The sequence below is a fragment of the Talpa occidentalis genome, unplaced genomic scaffold, assembly GCF_014898055.3.
Source record: "Talpa occidentalis isolate TD23 unplaced genomic scaffold, MPIMG_talOcc4v2.1 talOcc4.7, whole genome shotgun sequence".
Lineage (NCBI taxonomy): Eukaryota > Metazoa > Chordata > Mammalia > Eulipotyphla > Talpidae > Talpa > Talpa occidentalis.
Window position 1 is genome coordinate 100,706,859 of NW_023605083.1, and position 12,168 is coordinate 100,719,026.

At 47.3% G+C, this 12,168-nt stretch overlaps 1 protein-coding gene across 1 annotated transcript in view; it reads left to right on the top strand.

Moving 5' to 3' along the window:
* The first annotated feature begins 3,553 nt into the window (after positions 1 to 3,553).
* Positions 3,554 to 12,168, top strand: part of TNFRSF13B (TNF receptor superfamily member 13B) — a 96,849-nt gene continuing 88,234 nt past the window's right edge. The window contains exon 1 of the mRNA XM_037493248.1: positions 3,554 to 3,559. Coding sequence (XP_037349145.1) covers positions 3,554 to 3,559 — 6 coding nt within the window. The remainder of the gene's footprint in view (positions 3,560 to 12,168) is intronic.

The window sequence follows — 12,168 nt, forward strand, 5'->3', positions numbered from 1 at the left end:
GGCCCGGCCCGGCGCGCGCTCGGCTGCGGACGGCGGCCGGCGGGGCGGCGGCACCATGCACGGCCGGCGGGGGCGGCTCGGGCCGGGCTCAGCGCGGGCGCCGCGGCATGCCCCCGCCGCCCGCCGCCTCCCAGCCGCGCCGCCGACGCAGGCCCCGCCGCCGCCGGAGCGCGCCCGCGGCGGTCAGCGCGGGCTGGCGGGCGCCGGGGTGCGGGACGGGCCTCTCCTCGCGCGGCGGCGCGGCGCGGCGCGGCGAGCCCGGGCACCTCGGCCGGCCCCGCGCCCGGGCCCTCACAGAGCGCGCGCTCCCCGCCGCCCGCCCGCGCAGCCGCCGCCCGGCCGCCGCGGGCCCATGGACGCGGCCTCCCGCGCCCGCCGCCTCTCCGCGCTCCGGCCCGCCTCCCCGGCGCCGGGTCGCTGCCAGTGCCCGGGGCCTGTCCCCGCCGCCGCCGCTGCCCTCGGTGCCCTGCGGCCGCAGCAAATGGTAGCGGAGCTCCGCGCGCACTCCCGGGCCGGGGCGGGGCGGGCGGGCGGCGGGTGCGCGGGGGAGGAGGGAGCGATAGGGGCAGAGCGCGGGGCGGGGCCGCGCCCCCAACTCGATCGGCGGCCCGGCGGCCCAATGACAGCGGCGCGCACTTGGTAACAAAGAAACCTCTCGGCCAATGGGGGCTGGGGGCGGGGACAAAGAGCCGCCCAGCTCAAGGTAACTTGTGCGGGCGACGGAAGGTGGGGGCGCCGGCTTGGGACGTTCAGGTTTGGTGGACTGGCGCCGAGGCCGGCCGGGTCCTGACAGCTGCAGGGGCTGGGCGGGGGCCTGTGGGGGAAGGGGCGGAGCCGACTTCCCCGCTAGTCGTCTGCAGACCTCTCGCTTCCAACCTCGTCTGCCCGTGCCCATCCTGGGCACCCAAGCCCAGTTCCGAGCGGATTAGTTTAATACCTACTGTGTGCGATGCCCCCCTAGTCGCAGTCACAGGCAGCTTTATTAACAAGGGCCACATTTTGTTCCAAGTGCTTGACAGGCATTAGCTCATTAAAGTTTCGCGGCCTCTCCATTATCATCCCTATTTCACGCAGGCGGAAACAGGCTCAAAGTAGTTAAGAAATAGGAGGTAGGGTTTCAAGGGATGACTAAGAGAGGATGTCAGCCTTGAAGACCTGTCACTTCTATTATGGGAGATTAGTGAAGGCTGACTCCATGCCAGTTACTGAGCTAGGCATTCTTTCCCTCATTACGTACTTCAGGAAATTAAGGCTCAGACACCTGAAGTGGTTTGTGCAGGGTCTCTCTGCTTAGGAGAGACAGAGCCGTCATTCCAAACCTGTATTGTCTAGTCTCCTGGTCAAAAGATTAGCTGGGAAAACTATAAAAGAAACTTCTGTGCAGGCAGAAGATTGTAGGAGCACTGAGAGGAGGGATATGATCTCTGAGAAAATTAGGAAGAGCTACTAGAGGTGGGGTTAGGAAGAAGGAGCAGGATGGAGGAGGCTATAGGTATTCATGACAACGGATCTTCCAGGTTCTTGGATTTCAAGTTCAGGCGTGTAAATGTCATCCTGTTGGCAGCCTGGAGTCAATGAGGAAGACAGACCTCTTTATACGGGTGAGCTAACTCAGCCTTCACTGAGGAGGTGACATTGAAGCATGTGTTAGCAGCAGCGACAGCATCTGTTGCTTCTGGAATGGGGGAGGTTCTAGGAGAATTAGCAAATGCTTCCAGAGCTGTGTACTTTTCCACTGATCATCTGGTGAATATCCCAGGGAGGTAAATTTCAACTCATTGTATGAAATTGCTTCCCTCCAAAGGAAATGGAAGGAAGGTGGACTGAAGTCCTGTAGCAGCCTGAGAGGGCAGCCCAGCTCCACCGCTTGCTAGCTCTGTGGCTGCTGCCTCAGTTATCTCATCTACACAATTTTGGCATGATTGTTTGGTGCCTATGAGCATTATGTGATATTATGCTTGTAAAATATTAAGCATAAAATAGAAAAATGTTAATTGGTAAATCTAAGCAGAGGGTGTTCTTTGTACTGGTTTTGTGGCTTATCTGTTAGTTAAAATTTTTACAAAACCAAAAAATGTGTGTGCTAAGGGACAGAGACAATTCTTGCCTGCATAGAATACTCAGAAACTGATACCAATGGTAACCTCTGGGGAGGGAGCTAGATAGTTGAGAAGTGACCTACTTTTAATTTTCACTGTAAGCTCTTTTGTTCCTTTTGGATCTGGTATGTGTGCATGTACAACTTGTTTTAAAATAAAATTTAAGATCCTACTCTACTCTTGCTTCAAGATCAATTCAAAGGCCACTTCCCTGAAGAAAATGCTTGGCATGTTCTACTCAAGTCAGTAGGTAGACCTAGCACCTGCTAAATAGAAGGGATCCATGGCTGGGGTTACTAGGAAGAATTGAAGTTGCCTGCGAGGAAGGAGCTCACACTGGAGCAAGTGGTAACAAATAGAAACAGGAGGCAAATAGACACCTTCAATCAGGGATATTGTGGGGGTCCATTCAAGGGCACCTAGCTCTGTAAGCAAATTCAGTGAAGATTCTGTGGAGGAGCCAGTGCAAGTCTGAATCCTGAGCTCATTAAGACACATCCAGGAGAAGGTGGAAGGAGGGATGGAACACCACTGGTAGAGGCACAGCACACTGAAAGCAAAGCAGCTTGATAGGACTGGGTAGTACAGAGAGGTGGGAGGAAAAAATGAGTAATTGGGAGGATTAAATGGATGGTGCATGCAAAGGTTTAACACATGCTGTATAAATACCTGTTATGACAGATTAAAGTGCAACCTCTTCAGGAAGATAGATGTTAATGATGATGATGATGATCATTATCATGATCATGATCATCATGATGATTTTATCTCCATTTTACAGAATATACACGAGGCTGGGGCTTTTAAAAAAGTAACCTGTGATCACAGTATAGATCCTCTATGTGAGGATTCAAGCCCACACATGCCGACACCAGAGCTGCCTGGAAAATGGGGAACCATTAACTGAATTTTTTAAATTGAGCACTTAAATATGGCTGTTGGTCTGGAGTATGAATCAGAGGTCGCAGTCTGGTAACTTGATTGACTAGGACAGTGTCAGCAGGAGAAGAGGGGAAAGAATTTAGATATTTAGGAGGAGGAGTAGGTGTATTTAACCATTTGTTGTGCTGCTCTGCAAGACTGGACTAGACTATGAGCACCTTGAAGGCAGAGGTGATTCTTGTTCTTTCCTACTTCAGTGCCTGGCTCATAGTAGGTGCTCAAAAAGCACACGGCAAGTGATCGAATGAAAATGTACTGTTCTGTCTTGTGCTGTATCTCCCATACCAGATTATAAAACCCACGCAAACAGGGTCTACATTTTGTAACCTTGGGTTTCATTTCCAGGTACCTAGAACAGCATTTTGTATGAGGTCAAATACTCAAAGTGAATATGTCAAGATTAATTAGACTGTACCCTTAAGTAAGTTTCATGTATGCATCTCAGTGTATAAATGTGTATCTAGAAGGTGCAATTAACAAAGAAGAAACAAAGGTCTCCAAGTAGGCTCCCAATGCAGGTAAGTCCTGATCTGTGCACTGGTTGAGGGACAGTAGAGAGGGAAATGTTTTGACAGACCTGGGATTATCGTAGTAGAGGTCATGCCTTAGTTGGCTGTTGCTGCATTAAACTACCCATTCTACCAAACACAGTGGCTAAGTGCAGATGTATGCCTTTCATAGTTTTGAGTTGACTGGGGTCGGCCAATCAGTTTTGCTGGTCTTTCCTGGAGGCCTTTCATGTGAGACTGGGCTGGGTCCCCAAAACCCAGCTGGCTGGGTTCCTCCTTCTCCTTCCCCCGTGGCCTCTCCCCTTAACTCTTTTTTTTTTAATAATAAATTTTATTTTTATATTCCCCATACAATTGCAACCCCCCCATTATGACCCCAATCCCTCCCCTCCCACCCCCCCCACCCCCCTCCCCTTAACTCTTGACTGTTCATGCCATCTCAGTGTCCCAATGTGCTCTGAGAAGAAGGAAGAAGCTACTAGTGCTCTTACAGGCTGGGTCTGGACTGGTGCAGTGTCACCTCTTCTGCATTCTATTAGTCAGCACCTGGCTGACCCAGACTGGTCGTGGGAGGGGAATGCAGAAGGGTGTGGATCCCAGGAGACACAGTGTACTGGAACTCCTTTTGAGACTAGTTCCCTCAAATAGCATCTACTTCATAGGGTGACTGTGAAGACTAAATAAATTAATTTATATAATGTGTTTAGGATGATACCTGAAACATAATAAGTGCTCAAAAACTACCAGCATTTATTATTATACCTATAATCCCTATGCCAGACTATTGACTATTTTTCTTTTTCTGTAAAAAGCCATTTAATAAACATTTTAAGCTTTGCAGACCACATAATCTCTGTTGAAACTACTTGACAAACTATTGTTACCACATACAGGCATGCATAGGCAATATATATATATGTGTGTGTGTGTGCCTGTGTTCCAGTATATATATGAATGTGTGTGCCTGTGTTCCAATAAAACTTTATTTACAGTAATAAATAGTAGGCCAGATTTGGTCCATTCCTCTTTTCCAGTCGCTTGGGCCTCCCCCTTCTGGCTAGTCTCTCAGAAAGGACAGTATTCCTGATCCTGGTCTAGTCCCCATCAGTTATCGTGTCACCTCTTGGGTGATTCATGATCATTGAGCACTGATGGTGTGTGCTGGACAGTGTGCTGGGTGGTGGCATTCAGTTATACAAAATAACTGACCATTTGAAGGCAGCTCTGGTAGTGCAATGTGGTGAATGATGGGAGTCCTTATTACCCTCCCCCCATCCTGCAACAGTCTCTCCAAAGCCTCCCCAAATGAACATGTACTTCAATTGAAATGGTACAAACACATCTTCAGGAAAAACCTCCTTGCCCTTCCCTGATAGCTCTTCCCTGGAACTGCTATTACTCCTGGCTTACAGATAGGGAGCTCAGTAACACCAGAGTACAGTGAGGTCAACTACCTTATTCCTGGTCATACAACCAGTAAATGGTAAGACCGGATTCAGAAATTGGCTTCAGGTTCATAACCACTTTGCACAACCTCCATCTCAGCTTGCTGCAGCCCTGCCCTGAGTATCGGAAGCCTGGCCCTGCCTTTCCCTGAGGCGCAGATGGCTGCCCTGGAAGCCAGATTCAAAGATCTCAGAGGCCTCTTCCAGCTCTGTCCCCATGATGCCTTTCTACAACAGGCACCAAATGACAATAGTCCGCAGATATGCATCAGAAGAGAAAGTTGTGCTTTGCATGTACTAATTCCACCGGAAGAGCAATTTAGCCATTCTATTAAAAATTTGAATATACATACTCTGACTAGTGACTCCACTTGTAAAATTACTCCCTCAGATATGCAAAGGTGTAGTATGTTCAAGGATGTTTACTGCATCATTGTTCTTCAGAACAGAAAATTGGAGATATGCCAGCTGTCTACCTTTAGAAGCTCAGATAAATAAATTATGGTTCTTTGATACAGGGGATTGCCATGAAGCTATTAAAGAATGAGATAGTGTTGAAATAGCCAACCATCTGCAAAATACTGTTTAAAAGCTAGTGGAAAATTGTACATATAGTGGTAGCACATTCCTCTTTTAAGTATGTGTTTCTGTAATATACATAGTATTTGCATAGAAAAGGTCCAGAGGCACATATAGAGGCACAACTTCCAGTTGTCTTATAAAAACATTATTTATTTTTGTAATAATAAAAAAGGACATTTGTAGAAGAACTGACATATACCAAACTATTATAACTGATCCTAGGATTTAAAAAGAAATGAGGACTCTCACCTATGGATTTATATTGTGTTTAAAAATTTTCAGACAAATTTTGTTTTTTACTAATATAGAGAAAATTGTATGATGAAAGTGGGTGTTCTTATCACCTGCCTTCAACAATCATCAGCTCATGATGAGTCTTGTTTCAGTCAAATCCCCACCTACTTCTCCTCTCCCTTATTACATTGAAGCAAATCCCCAATTCATATAATTTCTTCCATAAATACTTCAATGTGTGCCTCTAAAAGATAAGGACTATTTTTTTAAAGTAGCCACAATGCCATTATCACACCTAAAAAAATATCCTTTAATATCATCAAATGTCCAGTAAATAATTCCCAGTTATCTCATAAAAACATGAATTATTTTTGTAATAAGAAAAAAAGGGGAGGGGATTGAAAAAGGAAAATGTCAATCCAGTGAGTAAATTGGTACAGCTTTCCTGGAGGTTTGTTTAGTGATACTTATCAAAAACCTTATAAATGTGCTTATCTTTTGACCAACAATCCCAACCCATGAATTTATTCCAAGAAAACAAAATGAAAAAGATACACAGAGCCTGCTCACCAGAGTGTGCATTGCCTGTTATGGAGAAGTTGCTTGAAAAATATTTGTTGAATCTGAGGTTGAGCTACAGTGCCATTCTTTGCAGCTTTGTTTATAAAAGAAAAAAACTGAGCGGCCTCCCTGGTGGCACATGGGGTTAAGATGCAACCTTTGAAGCTATCCACAGCCACTGCTGCACAAGGTCAATCCCCAGCCAGGGAGCAACCCACGTGGCGCAGCAGACCTCTCCTGCCTCGCCTGCTGCTCTCCTCAGCAGTGTATTTCCGTCAATCTGCCTGTTCCGTTCCCCACTCTGTCTCTGGTAAATCCTCTCACCAACCACACCTCTGGCCTGTACCCCAGTTTTTGTATGTGTAAATAAATAAATCTTTAAAAAAAATCAAAAGCAACAAAATAATCAAACTTGCCACGAGGGTACCAGCTAAACAAATGATGGCAGATCCATAAAGTAGAGTGGGATGCCACTCTACTTTCTCTCATTTCAGATCAGGTTGTGAGAACACATGTAGTCATTCCCCCTCCAAGAGGTGGAGTTCAATCCCTCACTGCGTGAATTGGGGGAAAACAGTACTTTCACATTTGAGAAATCCAGCACATACTCCCTTACCAAGGGAACAGCTTTTCCATTACCTGTGATAAATCGTGTAAATATCAGGTACCCCCTAATATGAAGAAGTGAAAGTGTTCCTTTTCTCTGTGGTCATCTCTTCCCAAAGCCATAACATGCTGCATCCTGAGAAAAACATCAGGAAAATGCAGACTGAGGGGCATTCTACAAAAATACCTGAGCAGCACTTTTCAAAACTGTCAAGGTCATGAGAACAAGGAAAGACTCAGTGACTGTCATGGACCAGAGGAATGAAAGGAACTGGCTTTGAGAGTCACGTGGGAAACCAGATGGGGTCCTGGAACAGAAAAAGGACATTTGTGGAAGAACTGGCAAAATGCTAATTAGAGTCTGTAGCTTAGTTAATAATATTTTACTAATGTTTATTTTTTAGTTTTGGCAAATGTACCATAAGATTTAACATTAGCAGAAGCTGGGTTAAGAGTTTGTGGGAACTCTGTATTAGGACATTTTCTCCTCTTCACTGTAAACCTAAAATCATTCAAAAACTTAAAAATTATTTAGAATGTAATTATTTATCCTCAGAGAAATTTTATTCATGGTATATTATGGGGAAATTTATGTAAGGTCTCATACAGTTTTTGCTGAGTGAACCCATTTTTGTAAAAAAGTTACTAACAAGGCGTGCACATATACTTGAATGGATATACACACACATGTACATACACATGCAGAAAAACAAAAATCTGGAAGCATATATTTCTGGGACTGCAGTCAGGGCCTTGGCAGGTGAGGACCCACTGCAGTGCCTTTGATGAGCCAGAGGGTGCATGGACCTAAAATGGGCAGCACCTTCATAGCCCCAACCAGTTGCTGTTCTATGGGGCTTAGAATCAGTCCTGACAGATTTTCTACTTATAAAACAAAACAAAACAAAACACCTAGGTTGTCATACAAATTTCCAGGGCTCACTCATTTGAGGGGAGGAAGGCCGTCAGGTTCACACAACCAAGGAGAAGGGGCCTGGGATTGAAAGAGGTAGGCACGCAGACTGCCAGCTGGACTGCCCCCGGCTTGGCCCCACCATGTGCACCAGGGCCTGGAGGATGGCCAGCTGGCCAGGGCAGGATGAGACTGCTGCTCTTCCGGCCTACAGCCCTGCATGCAACCTGACTTGGGGGTGGAGGCTCAGAGTCTATACCCTGGGTCACTTAGGAGGTTGTGTGTGTGTGTGTGTCTGTGCGTGTGTGTGCACATGGGTACATGTGAGTTATGGAAATAGCATCTCCTTGGGTGTCCATATCTGTACATGTCCACGTGGGGGTCTGACTACCTTTGAGGGAACACGTAAGCATGGCTATGTTATATGTCTGCTTGTGTATTGGTATATTTATCTGTGGGTCCATGACTGGGTGAGTGTGATATGAGTTGTGTGGAGGCATCTATGTATTTGTTGTATGTATGTGAGACAATGCCATGGGCTTATGTGTTTTTGCAGACAGCTACACTCTTTGGTTGGCCTCGATGCCTATATACCTGTGTATCTGTGGAATTGCCTAGGTGTTGTGCTCTGTCTGGCTGAGTGTGTTGCTCACATGTGTGTTGTACGCATGGTGTCTTGGTTGTGTCCATGCCCCTCTGTGAGTGTATGTCAGTGTCTGTAGCTGTGTTTTGGGTCTAGCTGAATGGATATATATGTGTCTCCATGTCAATGTGTATGTGTTTTGGATGCTGGGGGTTGAGGGTCAGTGTTCAAGTCACACATGATCAGTATCAGATTCTCTGTTCTTTCTGCAAGTCCCTATAAGAAACATGAAGGGTCCAAGCACCCTCTGTGAGACCCTGAGTCCCACCCAAAGGTTGAGAAGGAAAAGAGTGGGGTAGTTGGTGGGGCAACTTCAGGGTCCAGGCTTGGAGGACCCTGTAGTCAACTCATGATACAAACAGACAGATAACTCTTGGTACGGACAGACAGACAGACAGACAGACACACACACACACACACTGTAGCCACCTGGCTGCTGTAGGCCCTTTGACCTTAGCCTATTGTGGTCTTTCATCCAGGACAGAGCCCCCACAAGTGCAAAACAACTTAATCATTCCACAAGTAGTGACTGAAGGCCATTTGTTTATAGGAGATGAGCACAGTCCAGACTTATTTGATCATTTCCCAAACACAGGTTCCAGGTACAGGAAACCTGTCTGATCGCCCTTCCTACAAAAAACAACTAGGGAGACTGGGAGAATGGGTGGAATAGGGAGGGGATCAAGGAGATGGGGAAATGGGAGGCTTCTTGGGTAGAGTAAAAGAAGCAGGAAGCCTCAGTCCTTAGAATCAGAACGGCCCTTGAAAACCTGCTGAGCCCAGAGAGCGCAAGATCTGACCTGAGGTCACAAAGCAAGTCCCCAGTAGAATCAGCTTTCCTTTCAGGCAACTCAGTAACACCAGAATTTACAGCCATTCATTCACTCACTCAACAAACATGTATTGAGCACCTACTGTATGCCAGGCCCAGTTCTAACCCCTGGGGATATAGCAATAGACAAATGGACTCAATCCCACTCTTTATCCTCATAGACCTATACTGTAGTTAGAGAAACAGACCAATAAACAAAGAAATAAGATGATGTCAAATGTATGCTGAGGACTAGGAAATAAAATTTTATCTGTGATACATTAGAATCACTCTGTCCAATATGGTAACCTCTAGTCACATTTAAGTAAACTTAAGTAAAATGGAAAGTTGCTCATCCCAGTAGCCACATTTCAGGTGCTCATTAGTGGGCTTGAGGCGTGTGGGCGCTGAACTAGGCAGCGCAGAGATAACATTTCTGCCTTCTTGGAAAGTCCTTTTGGATGTCCATGGCCTGGAGAGTGAATAGAGGGGCCAAGGTGTTGGATGTTCAAGGATAGTGACATCTGAGCTGTGCTGATGGGGAGCTGTCTGGATAATGCTACTCCAGGAGGACATAGCAGGTACACAGTCAGTGGGGTAGGAATGAGTGTGGTATGTTCAAGGGACAGAGGGAGTAGAGTCAGTGAGGGGAAGGAGAGTGAACTGAGGTTAAGAAGATCAGCAAGGGCCTCTGGGGCCTTGATAAGGAGTTTCTGCTTTATTTTAAGGTATTAGGCAGCCCTGGGAGGGGGTTTAATAGGGAAGTGATATGTTTTCTAATACATGTAGAGAATGGATTCATGGGGTGGGGGTGGGGGCAAGAGTGGAAGGAGGGGGACCTAGTGAGGATGCCATTGCATCATAGAGAGGAAGGTGATGGGAGGTGGGTGAAAGCAATCAAATCCTAAACCTCAGGGTCCCGGATCAAGCCATACCCGTAGCTAAAGCTCACTTCATTCCCAAGATCCCTCCTTCTCTCCACTTGGTTAGTGGGCACTGACTGGAACACCCTCATTAACACCACATACCTACGCCCCCCCAAACCCTCATGTTACCTGAAATTCCTCCAGCCCCTGTACAGAGCACTCAGACCAGTTCCCCAGGCTTCATACTGTGCCCTGATCCAGTTTTTTTTTCCAGGATTTTGCCCCTCTCACTATGTCACAGGGCCGATAAGATAAGCCCATCTTGTTGCCTTGGTTCATGGGAAGATCTTTAGGTTATTTGGTGTTTCATTAACTTCCTCCCCATGATGGTTATCTGGAGCTGGTGAGGACAAGGCAGGAGAAACCAGTTTGCGCCGGATCCAGGGGCTCTAGAAGAGAAGGATCAGCCTTCAACTGTGATGGGGAGGGGTGGGCATTTTGTTTTGATCTTAGGAGAAACTTGCTCTCTAAAAGAAGCTGATGGCACAGTTTTTGTCCCCAGAGGAGGCAACCCCTGCAAGGGTCCTAAGAATGAATAGCACCCTGGAATGGTGCTGCAGGGGCCTGCTGTCTGTTCCTTAAGCACACAAAGCTCAAGCCCTTTGCATCTGTTCTTCTGTCTGACTGGAATGTTCTTCCTTCGGCCCCCTCAAGAACGGCGCCTTCTCCATTCTAATTGACATTCTCACACCAAGTCTTGTCCCCTATACTCTGTAGGACAGAAATGTCTTTCATCCTATTTTTTTCTGTATTCCCTCATCTGAAACTGTACCTGGCACATGGCAGATGCCCATGAGGGTTCTGGAATGAGTGCCTGGCCCAGGAGAGTATTGTTAGGTGGCCATCATTTATACAGAGCCTACCGTGTTTGATAACACCTACTGTGTGCTATTGTACCTCCCTCAATGTCCCCTAGAGGAAGAGATCCTCACTTCTGTGGTCTGGATCTGGAAACTGAGTCTGGAAGAGATGAGGTCAGTCACTCCAGGTTGCACAGGTGGTACTTGGCGGACCTGGCCTCTAGAAGAATAATGGGGTTTGGAGGGAAAGAAATGGGGGTAGGCTGCAAGCATGCAGCCTTTCCACATGATGGCTGTCCATTTGGCTGCAGGCCTTGGCTTTCTGCCAAGCCCTGCCTGGGGGAATCCCCACCAGCCTAGAGTTCTCAAGTACAACCTCTACTGGAGGGTACTTGCTTGTGGCACACGGTGGTGGCCCTGTAGCCCAATCACAGAGCAAAATAAAGAGGCACACCTAAAAGTCACATCCTGGTGGCCTCAGCAAGCCCTGCTGTCAGATCAAGCCCTGGGCACGCCTGTGGCTCCACCAGTCACAGGTCAGGCAGACCTGCCTTCCTGGGTGCATTTGGCCACGCCCTCGGCTTACATCAGCTGGGTGGACTTGGGCAGCCACTCTGAAGAAGAATGTGGCTCATTGTCAGCAATCAGCCAGGATTCCTTCCCAACTGACCCCACCCAGAGGCGGGACTGTCCAGGCTGGGAGGCCAACTAGGGTTGGGGGGGTTACTGAAGGAAAGCCAGCCCCTCCTCCCCAGATGATCTGAGCAGGAATAAGGACCGGTCTCCATCACTGATATTTCCACAAGACACACATGACTTTTACTGTGAGAACATGAAAAGACATGTTCTAAAAACACATCCATAACATCCACACCAGGACTATTCTAGCCACTAACTTATTTAATCCTCACAACAATTCCCTAAAGAGAAAGTGTTACCCATTTTGCAGAGGGAGATACTGAGGCTCAAGGAGTGGAATAGTGACTAGCTCAAGTTCACAGAGTAAGAGCCAGGGAACAGGTTTCATAACCAATGCAGTACCACGTCCTCCTTGCTCTCCCACAGTGCGGCAAACACTGCTGCAAATACTGCTGCCC